We start from the raw sequence: 20,509 nt of genomic DNA on the forward strand, positions 1-20,509 counted from the left end.
CACGGGCCCAGCCGCTCCGCGGCATGTGGGATCCTCCCAGACCGGGGCGCGAACCCGGTTCCCCTGCATCGGCAGGCGGACGCGCAACCACTGCGCCACCAGAGAAGCCCCTTGAACTACTATTTGAACAGCATTTCATGTGTCTATCAGCTAATCACACAGATGGTATAGTTGTTATAAATGTATATTATAATTTATAATCTAATTTTCAAAGACACTCTCCTATCAATAGACACTTTCCTGTCAAACCCCTAGAGCTTCTTAACATGCAAAGGATAAAGAGCTTATAAAGTATATTGTATTTTAATTTAAGGCAAGGTCTTCCTTCTGTTAAAGGACTTGTTTTAGACCAGTAGACTTGTTGAGTTTCAAAGCAAGAGGTCTCACTTTGTCTGGATCTAGCTCAGAATTAAGAATTCAAGTCTTTTAGATTTCAGTCATTATAGAGGTACATGGGGTAGGATGGGGTATTGAATTGAGACAGGCCCTCCCATTTAGTGAACATTGGACATCTTCTATATGCAAGATACTGTGCTAAACACTTTAGGATATGTAAAAAAAACAGAAAGGTAGTCGGCACACATTCATTCTAGTGGGAGAAGGCATTTACAGAATTTACAAAGGGTAATGAGGATTCAGCTTTATAATAAAGGTTGAACGGTATAGGAGGCATTAAAGAAAGTGATTTATATGAGTCAGCAGGATTTGGAAGGGATGTGGGATTGTGACATGTTGGAGTACTTAAAGTGGAAGAGGGCGGAGTCCAGGGTGATGGCCCAAATGTAGAAGAGGACAGGGCATGTGCAGGCAGAGGATTAAGTTTTAGTCCAATGAAAGAACAAGGTTCGTTTGGGGAGCTAGTGGGAGATTAACCTGGACGCGTACCTTGTGGTCACACTAGAAGGTGCTGGATATTGGAGATTGAGGTGTTACCACTCAGAGCAGTTGGTAAAGGGAAGCCACGTGAGACGTCTGCCTTTCCTAACTGGACGGGTGTCACTTCTAATTCCCTGGAAGCTACCCTTGGCCATGGGGCCACTTCAAGCTCTTCCTGGAATTGGAGATTTGGAATTCACTGGGAGGTCTACTCCTCCTTTTCAGTTGATCAGATAATAGCTAATGTTGCTGAGTGCCTCCATGTGCCAGTGCTCTTCTAGATGCAAGTTAACTGACTTCATCCTCACAGCAAACTCTGAGGCAAGTGCTCTGATTATCCCCGTTTTACACATGAGGACACCTGCAGGTTTAAGCTCTTTGTGCGAGGCTGCACAGTTAGGAATTGAGAGCATTGAGATTTGGGCAGTCTGGCATCACAGTTAAGGCTCTTCTCCTGCACATACTTTGGAGTGTAGATCCCTGTCACTATCAGGTTGCTGGTGCCATGGGGAGACCTCCGGTCACTTGATCTTTATGAAGGAAGGACAGTGAGTTGGGTACAAGGGATTCAGGACAAGTGACAGTCTGGAACATGGGACACATTCCAGCAGTTCACTGCCAGCATGTGGCCATGGTGTAGGCAGAGCGTTGCTCATTACACTCAAATAGCATCCTTTCAGCTCTAGAGCTAAGGATATGATTTGTTTTTCAAGATTCAGAAAATATTGAGATTTTTTCACCATTTAATCTTTGTTCATTGAGTGTGGACAGAGGTAGAACAGGCGTAGTTAAATGCCAAGGCGGGAAGGTTTCATGAGATGTCAAGAGAACTGCGGAGACATCACTGAGTTTGACAGGAGGCCAGTCCTGATAAACGAGTGTGGAAGTACTACTCAGGGCCAAGCCAGAAACAGAATGAGTGACAATGAGGTGTGAAAGGAGGCAGTTAAGGATAGGAGAGACAGAATGGTCTTTGTATGATAAAATGGAATCATGGAAGGGTGGGTGTCTTATTCATTTTTTTTAAAAATTTATTTGTTTTATTTATTTTTGGCTGCGTTGGGTCTTTGTTGCTACGCGTGGGCTTTTCTCTAGTTGCAGAGAGCAGAGGCTTCTCTTGTTGCAGAGCACGGGCTCTAGGCACGCGGGCTTCAGCAGTTGTGGCTCGCAGGCTCTAGAGCGCAGGCTCAGTATTTGTAGCACTAGTTGCAGAGAGCAGATGCTACTCTTCGTTGCAGTGTGCAGGCTTCTCTTTGCGGTGGCTTCTCTTGTTGCAGAGCACAGGCTCTAGGTGCGCGGGCTTCAGACCAGGGCTCGAACCCGTGTCCACTGCATTGGCAAGCAGATTCTTAACCACTGCGCCACCAGGGAAGCCAGGGTGGTTTATTTTTTGCAGAGAGATGCAGCATTTCCAAAGGCAGAGAGAAAGGAAGAGAGTGAAGAGGGCATCCAGGAATGATTGTTGAGCAATATTTTGGAGGAGGTAGAAAGTTAAGTGATAAGCAGATGTCTTTTCCTACCAGGCTAAAATGAGGAGTAGGGACTGTTGAACTCCCAAGTGTGCATCGTCAACATTCAACAGCTATTCAATGGATGCAGTTAAGGAGTTAACTTTGTTAAAGAGGAACTGTAGGGAAGAAATTCTGAGATAAAGAAAAGTGAAAGGTGTGGTTTCAGTAAAGCAGTAGTTAGGGCCTCGTGGTGAGCAGGCGTTGGTGATGGGACTCGTGGCCTAAGGAGAACGGGAAATAGAGGAAGGTAATTAGGAACGCACCGTCTCATCTCCTCGCCCCTCTTCAACCGGGACCAACCTTACTGCGCCCCATGGGCGACTTGGTGTAGCGCGGACCCCGGGGATGACTTCCTAACCGCAGCACTGTCGGTGTAAACGTGCGGCAGGTGACCACACGTCAGCATCCGCTCCCGTAGGGACAGTGCCAACACTTCCGAACTCGGGGTGTGTCGGATGCCTGGTCCACCTGAAGTAGCTGTCTGTGCTCTAGGCGAGCGCCGCTGCTCCGCAGCACCAGGTCAGGGAGGCGTGGCGTCCTCCGGTGGGCGAGGCGCCAGGCGCGGCGCTTCCGGGCCGGGCGCGGCTTCCCGCTTCAAATCCGGGATGCCCGCCCTCGTCCAATCAGCGGGCTCGCCCCTTCGCGCTGTCCAATCCAAAGCCGGCTTGGAGTCCCCGCCCCTCGGTCCGTGTCGCGAACCGACGTAAACCCGAGGGGCGCACGGTACGGCCGGCCGCCGTGTGGGGACGCGCGCACGCGCACTGGAGGAGGCGCAGGGCGCCAGACCTCTTTTTTGCAGACGTTCCGCCGGCTGGGCGTTCGCGGTCGGTGTTGCGGGCTCGGTGAGGGGTCGTCCGGGGGGCCGGGGGCGGCGGGCGGGGCGGGCGAGTCTGGCTGCCGTGAGAGCGGAGCCTCCGGGACTCGGGTCTTTTGTCCGGGGCCTGGTTCCTGTCTCCCCAACGCGGCGCTGCCCGCTCGCGGGCCGGGCCGGGCGGGGGTGACGCGCTGCTGACCGGCGGGTGCGGCCGTGTCCCCTTGGCTCCCGGCCTCTTGCGGGTCGTTTCACGGAAAAACGGGAAAGGTGACAGTGTTTGAGGTCGCTTTGCTTTTGTTTTCTCCCAACGGCAGACTTTGTTCGTTGAAGCATGAGGTCCCTTTCGAGATCGTCGCCTGGAGGACAGCTGTTTTCATGACTGTTTTCACTCGCTGTTACCATTTTGAGGTCATTCGACTGGAGTTTTCACTGCTCCGAGGTCAACTTTTTCTCCGGATTCCAGTTTTTAGAGCAAAGTTTACGGTAAGTTTTGAAAACTGTTATGCTAGATGCCTACCTAATGGTAAAGCGTATCTTAGAACGTTGGGGAAGTTTGACTTTGGCTTTTTCCCACAGCTCACACTTGCAAGTGTGTTCAGTTGTGCACGTAGGCTTCCAGTCGACAACTACAGCAGATGATATTTTATGTATCCAGGCATGAAATTAAACCAATTAAATATCAGTAAACTCGAGCAGGATCTTTTGAAGTTACTGCTTTAAGGACATACCAAGAGAAATCCCAAAGCTAGCTGCTTAGTTCAAATGCAGTAAAAGGAAAGATAATATTGTATTGTCTTCGTTTTAGTTGAGGAGGAGGGCTGGGTAATGCAATAGGGACGGAAGTTAGGGCATCTTCCCTTCTAGGAAAGCTTTAGGAATGTGGCATGTCCATAGATGGCTTAGAACAAGTGTAGTCCTTTCTGGAAAAGAGAGACTGGGCGTTAGATTACATCTGGAGGAATCTTCCCCTGGATTGTGTTACTGTTGCACCCACAGCAAAGCTCTGTTCCTACACTTAGCACTGTATCATAGTGGGTAGGGATTGTCAGCTTTCTGAGGGGAGCCACCTTATTTATTGTTGCTTCACACAGCCAAGCAGAGTGTCTTTCACTGTTTGTTTTTGATAATGATTGTTGCATGAATGATTTTTGCTTAATATCTGGATTTTCTTGGATTTGATTCTTTCTAAGTGGAAATAACCCTTAAAGAGATGGTATACATTTTGATGTGGTATATATATTTGTAAGTGAATGAGTAACTTAGTAACTACAAGACTAGATGTGAGGAGGCTGCTTGAAAGACTTGTGTAGGAATTTATTTTATTTTTAAAAAATATTTATTTATTTATATATTTAGCTGCACTGGGTCTTAGTTGCAGCATGCAGGATCTAGTTCCCTGACCAGGGATCGAACCCGGGCCCCCTGCATTGGGAGTGCAGAGTCTTAGCCACTGGACCACCAGGGAAGTCCCCTGTGCAGGAGTTTAAAGATTGATGGACGATAGGCAAAGTTTCTGCTCTTAGGGAGAAATCTTTTCAGTGGAAGAAGACAGACAAATACGAAAACAGACAGTGATCAGTGCTGGCAGAAATTAAAATGACTATGGACTCTGGGGTACATTTGACTTCATAATAAGGGGTCAACTCTCTTAGAAGGTGAGCTTTGAATTGAGGTGAATGTCAGGAAGGAGCTAGCTGTGCAGACATCTAGAAGAGTATTCTAGGCCCTGAGATGGGGATGGGCTTGAGTATTATAGGAACAGAAAAGCCGTTATGTGGTGAGTGAGGCTGGGGTGTGCAGATGAGGTGGCTCACTGAAGTTTTCAGGAAGAGTATGGTACCTAGCTTATGGTTTACGATCCGTTTGATTGCCATGTGGAGAATTAATTGTAGAGTGGCAAGAATTGGACTGTGAAGACTGGTTAGGAGGTTTTTCAGTAGGGTAGGATGGTAATAGAGTCAGAAAGATGTAGAATGACTCAGGGATTGTTTTAGACAAGACCTGTTTTGCCCTCAGGAATAGGCTCCACTAGATGTGTTTTGATTGGCAACAGTGTTTTTACTAAGTGTTTAAATGGGTTCAGGTGGAGTCTGTATTTTCCTGTTGTCTGACCGTGTGTGTTCCTGAAGGCATTTGAGTTTGAGATTTGTCTGTATAAGATGTGCACTGAGTGACAGAGCTGAGGTCAGGATCCTGGGTGTCCCTAACTTGGAAGGGGAGGCTGTCAGGTGAGATGCTTGGCTGTGAAGAGAAGGTGGTGCAGAGGTGCAAAGGAAGGGTGGGCACAGGTTTTCCACCTCCTGCGTCCTGTTGTGGGAGAGTTTGAAAGTGTTTGTAGAAATTGAGCAGAGGAAATGTAGATAGTTAGACATGGAAAACACTGGGCTGTGGTCTGAGAGGAGGGTGCTTACGTGATAGCTGGTGATAAGTTTGCTGGGTTTGACCCAGTTTGAAAATCTTCATTCATTCAGCAAATTTATTGAGGGTCTACTCTGTGCAAGGCACTGCTCTAGATAGGAATTCACTGGTAAAACAGGTCAAGTCCCTGTCCTCATGGCACTTACATTCTAATGTGGGGTGAGGAATAGTTAAACTGGTGAACTATATAGCACTACAGAAAAAAGAAAAGGAAGCAGGGCAAGGAGATTGGCATGCTGAGCCTGACTGTACACGTTGGTGGGAAAATGGACATTTACACAGCGACGTGAAAGAATTGAAGGCGCAGGAGCCTCCATGGGTTCCAGGGACGGCAGCGAGGTCAGGGTGGCTGGGATGGAGGGAGCGAGGGAGAGGAGCGGGAGGTCCCAGGTCAGAGTTACTCAGTCCCCCGTTGCCAGCAAGACTGACTTTCTCAGTGAGATGGGAAGCCAGTGGAGTGTTCTGAGCTAAGCAGTGAGTGTTTGGCTTGTTTGACTGGGTAACCTGAGTGTGTGGAGGGTAGTCTGGGGAGGAAGATAGAGGCTCTTGCAGGGAGGGTCCCGGTCAGAGAGGGTGTGGCTTGACCATGGCAGTAGCAACCGGGAGTCGTGAGAAATGGCAGGTTCTGGTTATATGGTTGTGGTGTAGCCATTGGGATTTGCTGAGGGATTGCACACTGATGGTTTGGTCTGAGCAACTAGAGAATGGACTTGTTGTTTTCTCTGTGGGGAAGATAGAAGAGTAGGCTTTTCTTGAGGGGGTTGCAGTGAGATGGAATCAAGATTGATGTTTTAGGTGCTTGTTAGATACCTAAGTGAAAATGTCAGGTAGGTAGTTGAACATCTGAGGTTCAGGGGAGAGACCCAGGCTGGAGATACAAGTTTCATATGGGATTTAAAACTTTCAAACTGAGGGCACTCATCCAGAGAGGCTGGGTAGATGGTGGAGACCCAGGAGCCAGCCCTGGAGCCCTCGCTGTGTGGAGGTCTGGGAGAGAAGGAGGAGGAAGAGCCTACAGCGGTGCTTTGGAAATGAGGTGAAGAAAGTATTTCTGTGAGGAAGGAGTGTGAATTCGATTCTGTTAGGTCCAAGACGAGAAGGACTGAAAATTGACCGTGGGGTTATGGGTTTGGCAACAGGGAGATCAGTGGTGATGTTGACAAGCCCTTGGTGGGGCCGTGGGATGGAAGCCAGCTGGGAGTGGGCTTGGATGAGGGGTGGAGCTTGGAGACCGGTAGTGACTTGTATTGGAGGTCTGGGTGGTAGAGGGAGTGCAGATGTAGGTGGCGGTAGCTGTGAGGGGATAGCAGGGCTGAGGTCGAGGAAGGCTTCTTGTGCTCATGGGGAGGACTGCCCCGAGAGATGCTACAGTGTCGAGGAGGAGAGGCAGGTGTTGGAATGGAAGGGCTGGGCTTCTGCCAGGAGTGTGGATCCTTCATCTGTGATCCGGTAAGTTTAGTAGGTTTCTAGTGGTCTTAAGGCTTTTCCTACTTTGTAGAGTAAATTAGCCCGCCCATAATATCTAATCTCACACGTCAGTGATTTGCCACCGACCCCAGCACAGTCCTGCATTGTCGTCCGTCTCATCAGTAGTGGCAGCTCTTAGAATATCCATCCAGGTGCTAAGCCCTCTCCCTTCCTCTCCTTTCAGCTGATGGGATCAGGCCAGACTTCCTAATACACCATTTAAGGCTTGTAGGATCTGGCTCCGTGGTTTTACTCACCCGTTGCTCGAATATGGTGGAGCACCTGCTATGGCCACCACACCCTCAGCACTTAGAGCAGAGTTTGGAGCCATACCTGGGCGCGAATCTTACTAATTGCACAACCTTGGGTCAGTTTAGCTAGTTTAATCTCTGAGTTTGTTTCTTCTTTTGTAAAATGAGGATAAGTGTGTTAAGGTAGTAGGTATGCAATAAATTTTAATTCTTTTCCACCATTGCTATGTTTATTTGTCACCTTTAAAAGGCCTCTTATCTCCTACTTTGCCTGAAAAGTCCTGCTCATTCTTCAAGGTATAGGGCCAATATCCTCTCATTTCTTGAGTCTTTCCTGATTTAATTATTTTCTTCACTGAATTCCACACAGCCCTTACATGATAAGCACTCTGAAATATTTTTAAAATTGAGTAACATCTCCTGAGTTCTGAGATCAGGGTCCATCGAACTAGTGGCCAGCATGCACTGTAGGTTCTCTATCAGTAGTACAGACTGTGCCAGTGTTTTCCAGACTTAGCCTTTGTGTGCCACTTTTACCATTTTTGCCTTGTCCATGTGCCAAATATACTTTATTTTATTTTTATCTTTTTTTATTTTTGGCTGCGTTGGGTCTTCTTTGCTACGTGTGGGCTTTCTCTAGTTGCGCAAGCGGGGGCTACTCTTCATTGTGGTGGCTTCTCTCCTTGTGGAGCACTGGCTCTAGGTGCGTGGGATTCAGTAGTTGTGGCATGCAGGCTCGGTAGTTGTGGCGCACGGGCTTAGTTGCTCCACGGCATGTGGGATCTTCCCGGAACAGGAACGAACCCTTGTCCCCTGTGTTGGCAAGCGGATTCTTAACCGCTCTGCCACCAGGGAAGTCCCTAAATATGCTTTATGTAACTTAAATTTTTTCTTTGAACAGACTCACTTTTTTTTTGGTGTTGTTGGCTGCACCGCACAGCTTGTGAGATCTTAGTTCCCTGACCAGGGATTGAACCCGGGCCCTCAGCAGTGAAAGTACCGAGTCCTAACCACTGGACCGCCAGGGAATGCCCTAGACTCACTTTATTTATTTGTTTGTTTGTTTGTTTGAATTTTTTGGCTGCATCGGGTCTTCGTGGCTGTGTGCGGGCTTTCTCTAGTTTCGGCGAGCAGGGGCTACTCTTCGTTGTGGTGCAGGGCTTCTCATTGCAGTGGCTTCTCTTGTTGTGTAGCACGGGCTCTAGGCACGCGGCTTCAGTAGTTGCAGCACTCGAGCTCAGTAGTTGTGGCACGCGTGCTTAGTTGCTTCAAGGCATGTGGGATCTTCCCCGGCCAGAGATTGAACTCATGTCCCCTGCGTTGACAGCCGGATTCTTAACCACTGCGCCATCAGGGAGGTCCCTAGACTCACTTTTTAAACCATTTATTCATCCTTAATCTTTGAAATCAGGGACTAGATTTTGCTAGTTCTATTTATTCTATTCCCTGTTAGAATGTGTGCCCAGCTTGTATAATGTCCAGAAATTGTCTGTATATGCCATTAGTGCTGTGCCTTCTTCGATTCTTTGTTCGATAAATTCAAAATCCAAGAGTAAATTAAGCTGTTGTGTTTCATTATTATGTTAATTATAAGAAGATAGTTTGATGTTTATATTCTCAGCTATAGTATCCCCTCTTAGAGCTGTTCCAAAAAAAGGATTTTATCAGTTTTCTAAGATTTATGGGACTTGTACTCTCAATCGTTTGAAAAAGTTTTATGGTAATATATGATTTATAAGAATACTTTTATTGTTGCAGTGAGATGGAAGATTTTCGAGGTATAGCTGATGAGTCATTTCCAAGCTTTTTAACCAATTCATTACTTGGTGGTAATAGTGAGATTTTGGAAAATGTCACTCTTTCTTCAAATCTTGGCTTGCCTGTTGCTGTTTCAACGCTTGCTAGAAATAGATCCAGCACTGATAACAGGTAAGAATTGTTTGAACAGATGATTTTTTTTAGATTCTTAAAGCCTACTATACACTGATACTTCTGTGAAATTTTTCAGCCAAGCTTGAGCTTTAGCTTTATCTGAGGCAGATGACCATTTATGTAAAATCAACATAGAAGATAAAACCATCTCTTTCCTGTTTTATCGCCTTATCAGTGGTGGGTGGGTAGGTTTGGGATTGAACGCCAGTGACCTTTTGGCCTACCAATGGTCTTTCTGTCCGTGGTATATTGGCTTTGTATTAGTTCAGCCACCTGGTGGCTGGTGATTTGAGCTGCACCCCTAAATGTGATGTGTGTAGTTCACTCATCTTATGTAACGTGTAAAGTTTACCTATGCCTGAATATCTAACCACTCTCCCGTCCTCCTAACCTAAACATTCTGTATGGAGCACCATCTTTACCTTTGGAATGAAGGGGTTGGATGAACTCTTTAAAAACTTTTAGCTTTAAGATTTCCACAGCTCTCTTGTTTAATACACACATTCTGCTGCTGCACAGGTTTCAAGTGCTTTGCACATAAGGTGATGGTTTTGAACATTGGGGATGCTATTTGTTTTTACCCTCTGGAGGTTGGTTTTACAGTCATACAGTCCTATGTCATGGTGAATTTTACATGTGTATAATTTAGTTATTAACAAAACAAAATTTTGTGTGTAGGAATTCTGATGTCCAGGCATCTTATTTAGTGGAAGGGAAGTTTTCAGTTCCATCAGAGTCGTCTCCCAGTAGCCAGAGTGAAGCTGAACCAAGAGAGAGGTTACAGCTTGTCTTCCCGGATGATGAGTGAGTTCTTACTTCATCTTGCTTTCACTGTGTTAAGAGTGAGTTTCACGTAGTCTTGTGGGAAATGAACACATTGTGATTGTGTCTCTTATCGTTTATAAGAATTTTAACAGTTTTCTTTGTATGATATTAATCGCAAACATTTTTAGTCTTTCAAAATCTTTTTCTGATTCCAAGAGTAATACATGCTCATTGAAAAATTATAAAATACAGGCAATTATAAGGCAGACAACAAAGGCCTGTCATCCCAGTAACTGGAGAAGAGACATTATCTTTTTTTTTTTTTTTTTTTTTTTTTTGGTGGTACACGGGCCTCTCACTGTTGTGGCCTCTCCCGTTGTGGAGCACACAGGCTCCGGACGTGCAGGCTCAGCGGCCATGGCTCACGAGCCTAGCTGCTCCGCGGCATGTGGGATTTTCCCGGACCGGGGCACGAACCCGTGTCCCCTGCATCAGCAGGCGGACTCTCAACCACTGTGCCACCAGGGAAGCTCTGATTATCTTTTTTAGTCTGCTAGACTATTTTCTACGCACATGTACGTGTACATCTGTATTAATTTTTTTAACAATAATAGGATTAAACTGTACATACTCTTTATAACTTTTAAAAATTAATGATTGTGTCATTTTTCCATTACAATTAATGTAAGTATGGATCATAATGTTAATGGCTGCACCATGTTAGGCACTTAATGATTGGAATTTTACTATTATAAATTTAGTGAACTTCCTTATTTATACATACATTTTGCATCTAGTAGGTTATTTTATTCAGATAAAATCCTAGGATCAAAATAGCTGAGTTAAGAATATTTAAAGACCACTGCGGATTACCACATTGCTCTTTGAAAGATTTGTACCAGTTTACATTCCCATTAGAAGATGTGCATGAGAATGCCTGCTTCTCTGAGCCCTCCCTGACATTTGGTGGTGTTACTTTTGATCCTCAATTTTAAATTAATTAATTAATTTATTTATTTATTTATTTATTTATTTATTTTCTTTCTTTCTTTCTTCCTTTCTTCCTCCCTCCCTCCCTCCCTCCCTTCCTCCCTCCTCCCTCCCTCCCTCTCTCCCACCCTTCCTTCGTTGGGTCCTTGTTGCTGGGCTTTCTTTAGTTTCAGCGAGTGGGGGCTACTCTTCATTGTGGTGCGTGGGCTTCTCATTGCGGTGGCTTCTCTTGTTGCGAAGCATGGGCTCTAGGTGCGCGGACTTCAGTAGTTGTGGCTCGCGGGCTCTAAAGCACAGGCTCAGTAGTTGTGGCACACGGGCTTAGTTGCTCTGCAGCGTGTGGGATCTTCCCCGACCAGGGCTCAAACCCATGTCTCTTGTATTAACAGGCAGATTCTTAACCACTATGCCAGCAGGGAAGCCCCTGATCCTCAATTTTAGAAGTAAAAGAATTTATACACATGCCTAAGTGAATAGAAGTAAGTCTGGAAGGCTTTACACCAAAATGTAAATGGTGGTTATGTCTTGATGGTGGTATTACAGGCAGTCTTAAAGTATTCTGTTTGAATTCATAATCGAGTATTTATGGGATTGAACATAATTTAATGTTTATTCATTGCTTACATTTTTGTTGTGAATTGCCTCTTGATGTTTAGATATAAGCATTTTCTATATGTTAAAGTTGTTAATAACTCTGTATGTTCATTTTCTCAACGTGTTTTTTGTTTTCATTTTATTTATTTATTTATTTTTAACATCTTTATTGGAGTACAATTGCTTTACAGTGTTGTGTTAGTTTCTGCTGTGTAACAAAATGAATCAGCTATATGCATATGTATATCCCCATATCCCCTCCCTCTTGCATCTCTCTCCCACCCTCCTTATCCCACCCCTCTAGGTCTCAAAGTACCAAGCTGATCTCCCTGTGCCATGCAGCTGCTTCCTACTAGCTATCTGTTTTACATTTGGTAGTGTATATATGTCAGTGCTACTCTCTCACTTCATCCCAGCTTACCCTTCCCTCTCCCCATGTCCTCAAGTCCAGTCTCTACATCTGTGTCTTTATTCCTGTCCTGCCCCTAGGTTCATTAGAACCATTTTTTTTTTAAGATTGCATATATATGTGTTAGCACATGGTATTTGTTTTGCTCTTTCTAACTTACTTCACTCTGTGTGACAGACTCTGGGTCCATCCACCTCACTACAAATAACTCAATTTCGTTTCTTTTTATGGCTGAGTAATATTCCATTGTATATATGTGCCACATCTTCTTTATCCATTCATCTGTTGATGGACACTTAGGTTGCTTCCATGTCCTGGCTATTGTAAATAGAGCTGCAATGAACATTGTGGTACATGACTCTTTTTGAATTATGGTTTTCTCAGGGTATATGTCCAGTAATGGGATTTCTGGGTCATATGGTAGTTTTATTTTTAGTTTTTTTAAGGAACCTCCATACTGTTCTCCATAATGGCTGTATCAATTTACATCCCCACCAACAGTGCAAGAGGATTCCCTTTTCTCCATACCCTCTCCAGCATTTATTGTTTGTAGGGTTTTTTTGTTTGGTTTTTTTTGTGTTTTTTTGTGTTTTTTTTTTTGTGGTATGCGGGCCTCTCACTGTTGTGGCCTCTCCCGTTGCGGAGCACAGGCTCCGGACGCGCAGGTTTAGCGGCCATGGCTCACGGGCCTAGCCGCTCCACGGCATGTGGGATCTTCCTGGACTGGGGCACGAACCCATGTCCCCTGCATCGGCAGGCGGACTCTCAACCACTGCGCCACCAGGGAAGCCCAGGAGCTTATTTTATAACTGGAAGTTTATACCTTTTGTACCCCTTCACTCATTTCTCCCCCCACCCCAGCCTCTAGGAACCACCAGTTTGCTCTCCGTATCCATGAGCTTGGTTTTTTTGTTTGTGTGTTTTTAGATTCCATTTATAAACAAGGTCGTACAGTATCTTTTTCTGTCTGACTTACTTCACTAAGCTTAATACCTTCTAGATTCAAGTGTTGTGAATGACAAGATTTCATTTTTTTTATGGCGTAGTGCTATTCCATTGTGTGTGTGTACACACACACTACATTTTCTTTGTTCATCCATTGATGGGCACATAGATTGCTTCCATATCTTGGCAATTGTAAATGGTGCTCCAGTGAACACAGGTGCATATATCTTTTCCAGTTAGTGTTTTCATTTTTGGATAAATACCCAGGAGCAGAATTGCTGTATCATATAGTAGTTCTATATTTAATTTTTTGAGGAACCTTCATGCTGTTTTCTACAGCAGCTGCACCAATTTACAGTCCCACAATAGTGTAGGAGGGTTCCCTTTTCTCCACATCCTCATCAGCACTTGCTGTTTGTTGTCTTTTTGATGACAGCCATTCTGACAGGCGTGAGGTAATACCTCATTGTGGTTTTATTTATTTATTTATTTATTGGCTGCGTTGGGTCTTCTTTGCTGTGCATGGGCTTTTTCTCTAGTTGCGGCGAGCGGGGGCTACTCTTTGTTGTGGCACGCAGGCTTCTTATTTTGGTGGCTTCTCTTGTTGCAGAGCACGGGCTCTAGAGTGCAGGCTCAGTAGTTGTGGCTCACGGGCTTAGTTGCTCCGCAGCATGTGGGATCTTCCTGGACCAGGGCTCGAACTCGTGTTCCCTGCATTGGCAGGCGGATTCTTAACCAGTGTGCCACCAGGGAAGTCCCTCATTGTGGTTTTGATTTGCATTTCCCTGGTGATTAGCAATGTTGAGCATCTTTTCATGTACCTGTTGGCCAGCTCTATGTCTTTGGAAAAATATCTATTCAGGTCTTTAGCCCATTTTTTAATCAGGTTGTTTGTGTTTTTGCTATTGAGTTGTATGAGTTCTTTGTGTATTTTGGGAGTTAGCCCATTATTAGGTATATGACTGACAGATATCTTCTCCCATTCAGTAGGCTGCCTTTTCATCCTGTGGTTTCCTTTGCTGTGTACCACCCCCCCCACCTCTTTTTCTGTTTTCTCTACCACGTGACTTTGTATCCATTTATAGCCTTTCCACTCGCCCCTGGCTTTTGTTTGTTTGTTTGTTTGTTTTAAATAAATTTATTTTATTTTTGGATGCGTTGGGTCTTCAGTTGCTTTGCGCGGGCTTCCTCTAGTCGCGGTGAGCAGGGGCTACTCTTCATTGCAGTGTGCGGGCTTCTCATTGCAGTGGCTTTTCTTATTGTGGAGCACGGGCTGTACGCACGCGGGCTCAGTAGTTGTGGCTTGCAGGCGCTATAGCACAGGCTCAGTAGTTATGGCACATGGGCTTAGTTATTGTGCGGCATGTGGGATCTTCCCGGACCCGGGCTCGAACCTGTGTCCCCTGCATTGGCAGGCGGATTCTTAACCACTGCGCCACCAGGGAAGTCCCCTTTGCCCTCTGTTTTACTTACTTCTGTTTGATTGGGGTGAAGGTTTCCTATACCTGCCTGCATATGCACCTTTGGATTAAGTGATTGGCTCTCTGTGTATTACAGCCGCAATAAAGAGGTGGAGAAACTGGGAGGAAAGTTAGAGTTTGCCTCAGGGGCAGAGGGTTAGGGCTTGGAGTCTGTGAAAGAACCATTTTCATTTCATTCATCCTGGCCAGATTTAAGTCTGGCCCTGGGTTTGTCACATGATGAATTTGTTGCATTTAGCAGCTTTTTCCTGAAGTTCCATCTGCTGGTGAAATGGCTGTGGTGAGCGGGGACAGACCCAAGAGCTTTTGCAGTAGGTTGGGTGGAAAGTTGCCTTTAAGGAAGAATCTTTCCATCCATAGAAACAACAGAGGCAAATGGAAGATGATGATAGAACAGTGGCAGGGGCTAAAGTACAGCTTCAAAGCGTTTGTAGTTCTGAGCAGTAGCTATTTGGCAAATATACAGTATCCTTTAAGTCTGTCTTGTTTTTTGAAAAGCCTGAGGTTTTCTCTAGATGTGATAGATTCACAGATACTTGGGAAAGAAGAAAACTCTGCCTCTTATCACTTGAGAGGCAGAGTAGCAATATATTTGACTTCGGTAGATGTAAATCACTGGACCCAAAATGATGGTATCGTCCCCAGGACGTCTGGCTGGTCCCAGAAATGTTTCTTTTCACTGTATCCATTTTTTCTTTTTAAGAAATAACTGATTAATGGATATTTACACCTAAGATAACTAATATTTCATTATTATTCTGTTCCCTAATTTAAAAGTTCTATTTCTAAGAAAAAGAATCAGACAGAAGGTCAACATTTGTCAGGTGCTGTCCTCAAAGAGTCAGCTTTTCAAAGTGATAGAGAAAGAACGGAAGAGGAGCACGTTAGAGCTGCAAAACCCTTTCAGAGCCAAGAACCTTCTGATGGGATTTCACCGCTGGAGCAGGAGCGAGGTACTGAACTATTAGAAATCATTCCTTAATGTATATATTTTAATTTCCTTTTTAAAAATATTTTTTTAATTGAAGTATAGGTGATGTACAAAATTACAGAAGTTACAGGTGTGTAGTTTGGTGATTCACAATTTTTAAAGGTTATACTCCATTTATTATAAAATATTATAAATATTGGCTATATTCCCCATGTTGTACAATATATTTTTGTAGCTTATTTTATAGCTAATAGTTTGTTCCTCTTAATCCCTTACTCCTGTAATGCCCCTCCCCCTCCTCTCTCCCCAATGGTAACCACTATTTTATTCTCTGTCTGTGAGTCTGCTTCTTTTTTGTTATATTCATTAGTTTGTTGTATTTTTTAGATTCCACATATAAGTGGTATCATACAGTTTTAATCTCCTTTCTTATTTTTTTGTCTTTGGACCAGTGTTTATCTTAAACTATGATACTATAAACTGAAAATGCTTTGGTTTGGCACTTACCTATTAATACCATGTTTATAAGACTTTTATAGGAAAGGATCTCTTAATCAATCTCTTAATTATCCATACTGATTAAGCTGAAATCTCCTTTCCTGTGGAAACCATGCTGTCAGATGGTCACAACACACGTCATGTTCAAGACAAGGAGGCTGTTTCTAATATACCTGTCACATTTCCCCTACCAATTAATTTGTATTCTTGTCAGCAGTCATTTTTGTTCCTAAGTTAAAATTTTTAGAGGATGTTTGTATTTCTCTTGATGAAAAATGTCGTATATGTATGAAAGTAGACTAGATTATCTCCTCACACAAGAAATGAAAGTAAGACAAATTGGTCTTATTCAAAATTGAAAACTTCTGTGCTTCAATAGACACTTTTGAGACAGTGAAAAGACAACCCAAAGATGGGAGAATATGTTTGCAAATCATATGTATATGATCAGGGACCAGCATCCAGAATACGTAGAGAAGTGTTATAGCTCAATAAAAAGACAAATAACCCAGTACTGTAAATGGCAGAGGCTTTTCAGTACACATTTCTATAAAGAAGTTGTACAGGGCTTCCCTGGTGGTGCAGTGGTTGAGAGCCCACCTGCCGATGCAGGGGACACGGGTTCGTGCCCCGGTCCGGGAAGATCCCTCATGCTGCAGAGCGGCTGGGCCCGTGAGCCATGGCCACTGAGCCTGTGCGTCCGGAGCCTGTGCTCCGCAACGGGAGAGGCCACAACAGTGAGAGGCCCACGTACTGAAAAAAAAAAAAAAAAAAAGTTGTACAGATGGCCAATAGACACATGAGAAGATGCTCAACAGCTGTAATCATCAGGGAAATTCAAAACCAGGAGAGATCAATTCACACCCACTGGAATTACTAGAATCAAGAAGATGGGAAATAGCAAGTATTGGTTGGAAACTGCGACGCTCACCCATTGCTCGTCGGGATGTAAGATGATGCTGCTGCTGTGGAAGATAGTTTGACAGTTCCTCAAAACATTAAACGTAGCATTACCCTATGACCCAGCAAGTCCAGTCCTAGGCATACACCTAAGAGGAATGAAAATGTGTGTCAACACTAAAACTTGTGTACATGAATGTTCATAGCAGCATTAGAGTAGCCAGAAAGTGGAGACAACTCAGATCGCCATCAGCTGATGTATGGATAAATAAAATGGAATATGTCCATACAGTGGAATGTTGTTCATCCATAAAAAGGAGTGAAGTACTGATACGTGTTGTAATAGGATGACCCTTGAAAGCATGCTGAGTGAAAGAAGACAGACTCAGAAGGCCACATGCTGCGACTCCATTTATCCGAAGGTGAATCTGTAGGTACAGAACAGGCAAGTCCACTGAGACAAAGTAGATTAGTGGTGCTAGGGCCTGGGGGGCAGGGAGAATGGGGAGTAACTGCTTATGGGTACAGGATTTCTTTCTGGTATGATGAAAATATTGTGGAATTAGTGATAATGTTTGAACAACTTTGTAAATATACTAAAAACCACTGAATTGTATACTTCAAAAGGGTGATTTTATGGTATATAAGTTTTATATCAGTTAAAAATAAACCTCCCCATATACCTCTCTCACAGTTTCAGTTAGTATAAGATTTTGTCACACTTGCTTAATCTTTTCTGTTTTTCTATTACCTTTTTTCCTGATATAAAAAAATTCCAGACATCATTTTATTCCTACATATTTTAACTTGCATCTCTAAAAATACAGGCATTTTCCTACATAACCATAGTGATGTTAATACTGTTAATCAACATAATTCTGTTATTATCATATAGTACTCTGGTCCATATTCAGTTTACTAATTATCTTGGTTGGTTTGCTTGGATTGGGGTCCAAGGAAGGTTCCATTGTATTTTGCTCCATCTGTTGTGGTATCTCTTAGGTCTGTCATTCTGGAGCTGTCCCGCTGTTTGGCATTGTCTGTTTGATCACTCGTGGTGTCATTTTTCTTCTGTCTTCCCCACATCCTCTGTAAAGCAGAAGTTAGCTTTAAAGCCTTGGTAGATTGCTATTCAGGTGTTTTTGGCATATGTATAATTTTTTAAGCTTCCCCACCCTAACAGGTTTTTAATTTAACTGACCACTAATGGGCTCCTATACCATCATTTAAAAGTGCTCTATTCTATTTAAAGGGAAAAAATGTATAGTTCATTAATTTGCTATTTTTGAGTGTTATTGGGTATTTAGTTGATAAAATATTAATAATTGGTCTTAGTTTTTGTTTTTGTTTACTTTAACAGACTCGCCTATTGATTTTTGTTCACGATCCTGGATGAATAAGGAGAACAAGGTAATCTTTTATATGTTATCAACTTCTAGTATTAGGAGAGTGAAAGTACCTATTTCACAAATATGAATGCTAAGTAGTATTAATATTAGCTAGAAGTCTTCTACTTGTAAATAGCAGAAATCCACCTTATTGCTATGAGTAACCGGGAAGCTGACAGTAGGGCTGGTCTGGGGCTTCTTGTGTCTCCAGGGCTTTCTGTACCTCTGCTCTGCTTCACTCCACGCCGGCTCCTCTGGAATGTTGGTTACGTGGGGTGAGGGTTTCTCTTTGTTTCGTGTATCGCATCCTGAGTGTCCAGCACATAGCTGGCACTTGATAATCTGTTGAATGATAGGGAAGCTGAATTCATTTGTAGGCAACCCAAGTGTTCATGATCAAAAAACAAGAACATGATCTTTCTTTTAGGGAAAATTTTTTTAAAAAAGCACAATCTAATGAGCTCACTTGGGTCTGTCCTCCCCTCTGTAAATCACTGTGCCAAGGGATGGGTTGAGATAAAACTCTGATTTATGAGGCTGGACCCTACATCCACTTCCGTGTGTGTTTGTGCACGTGCGTGCGTGTGTGTGCATGTGCATCAGTGCATATATGTGCACAGATAGAGGGATGTGACTGAAACCACCCCCACCCCACCCCCCGGACCACATGAAGTGAAAAGAGACGGGCTCCTCAGAGGACAGGCACTGAGCACTGAGTTTGTGTTCAACATAAACTGTCTCATATTTATGAGAGTTGTTTATAAAGTATGAACCAAGTATTGATACTTTTAAAACTTACAAAAAGGAAATGTAATTTTTATTTTATTTTACTTTCGTAAGAATTTTTAACATTAGTTTTGTAAAATGATTAAAAGAGGTCTAAAGTAAGAGTTGTTTCCGTGTGCCAGAGGTTGGCACACTCTAGCTCATTGCCCGCATCCAACCGGCTGCCTGTTTTTGTAAAGTTTTATTGGAAAGTAGCCGTGTCCATTTGTTTCTGTATTGTTTATGGCTGCTTTTGTGCCACAACAGCTGAGTTGAGAAGTTGTGACAGAGACTGCATGGCTAGCAGACCCTGAAATGTTTACTGTCTGGCCCTTTGCAGAGAACGTTTGTTGACCCCTGCTCTGTACGCTTGCTCCCTCTATGTAACCACTAGTAACTTACATATGTGAGTGATGCTTTTTAGAGGAACTTCAGGTGTAGTCAAATTGAAATTCAGTCAGAAGGCTTGATTTCTTGAACACAGAGAAAAATGGTTTCTTAGAGGGAGATGATAACTTTTCCTGTGATAGGTAATTTTATTTCCTTAGGATGGTTGAAGAATTAACTTCCTAAAAGTATTAGAAATCATTGATAACAAAGAGAAGGACCATAAAACTAGAAAGCAGGAAGACAAGTATAGACACATGAGATACTTGATACAAAACGTGAAGAAGTAAGAGCAGGGGGAAAATAAATACACTAGAAAACCTAGACCAGTGGGGCCACCACTGCATTGGCCTTGGGTTTAGTGTGAGCTGTCCTGGCAGCCATGGCAGCGAAGGTCTCATTGTCCAACCTGAGTGCATAACTCAGCACTGTGCTCTACAAGTGTGTAAATGGATTGAGAGCCCGTGTTTTTTCCCAAAATGTTAGCGTGCATTTTGCAGTCTAATTCTTGAGATGGTATTATTTGATATATATTTAATATGATGGTGAAATAAGATTGACACTTGAGGAACTTCACATTTTATTCTGGGCCTTGAAGTGTCCTAGCAAACTGCCATGTGCCTTGTGGCCCCTAGTTGGAGCAGGGACGTCCACTGTCCAGGGTGGGCTGCAGAGTCCAGCTTTGCTGTTACCTGCACCTCCTGTCCAGGCCTCGAGCTGCCCCAGTTCGTGTGTTAGTACACGAACTGTATTACCAGGTCCTTTGAGTGTGTGCACAGTGTGAAACCTTGAACTTTAAGGATGTCTCATTGGGTGGGTCAGGGGAGAGGGGTGGCATGGGGGCAGGAAGAAAGTTATTAATACGTGTAAAACAGCTAACCCTTCATTGCCTGAACTGTGAACCACAGACCTTGAGCACATTGATGGGCCTTTCTGCAGCCTGTGCTATGGTCTTCACAGTAGTGAGTGTGCTGCTCTCATTGCAGTTTTATTTCTTATAGGTTGTTGTTCCTGATGCTGGAAAACATTTTGAAGAGAGGAATCCAAACAATGACTTAAGCCATACTAGTTTCCTAGAAAATGAGAAACTGATGTCACTTGCCAGCTTGGAAGATTCTTCTGGTAGCATCACAAAACTCAACTGGTGTTTTCCTTGTCCTGACCTTGCCACTCCATGTATCTCTGCT

The 20,509-nt window shown here is 43.8% G+C and overlaps 1 protein-coding gene and 1 non-coding gene across 12 annotated transcripts in view; one reads left to right on the forward strand and one right to left on the reverse strand.

Annotated features, from left to right (window-relative positions):
- Positions 1 to 3,151: 3,151 nt before the first annotated feature.
- The window catches only part of CEP192 (centrosomal protein 192), a 104,577-nt gene continuing 87,219 nt past the window's right edge, over positions 3,152 to 20,509 (forward strand). For 10 of the 11 annotated variants that reach the window (XR_003677247.2, XM_028480408.2, XM_028480409.2 and 7 more), the window contains exons 1-7: positions 3,152 to 3,229; positions 3,516 to 3,684; positions 9,096 to 9,266; positions 9,948 to 10,073; positions 15,231 to 15,406; positions 18,143 to 18,192; positions 20,324 to 20,444. Coding sequence is in view for 10 of the 11 variants with exons in the window: in XM_028480408.2 (XP_028336209.1) it covers positions 9,100 to 9,266; positions 9,948 to 10,073; positions 15,231 to 15,406; positions 18,143 to 18,192; positions 20,324 to 20,444 (640 nt within the window). In the remaining variant the exon portion in view is untranslated. Of the gene's footprint in view, positions 3,230 to 3,515; positions 3,685 to 9,095; positions 9,267 to 9,947; positions 10,074 to 15,230; positions 15,407 to 18,142; positions 18,193 to 20,323; positions 20,445 to 20,509 lie in introns of those variants that run through there. The other variant, XM_055080326.1, reaches the window with a different exon arrangement.
- Positions 4,594 to 4,666, reverse strand: TRNAG-CCC (transfer RNA glycine (anticodon CCC)). Its single transcript has one exon. It is a non-coding gene; the product is annotated as a tRNA-Gly (tRNA).

Source organism: Physeter macrocephalus, chromosome 19, assembly GCF_002837175.3.
Source record: "Physeter macrocephalus isolate SW-GA chromosome 19, ASM283717v5, whole genome shotgun sequence".
NCBI lineage: Eukaryota > Metazoa > Chordata > Mammalia > Artiodactyla > Physeteridae > Physeter > Physeter macrocephalus.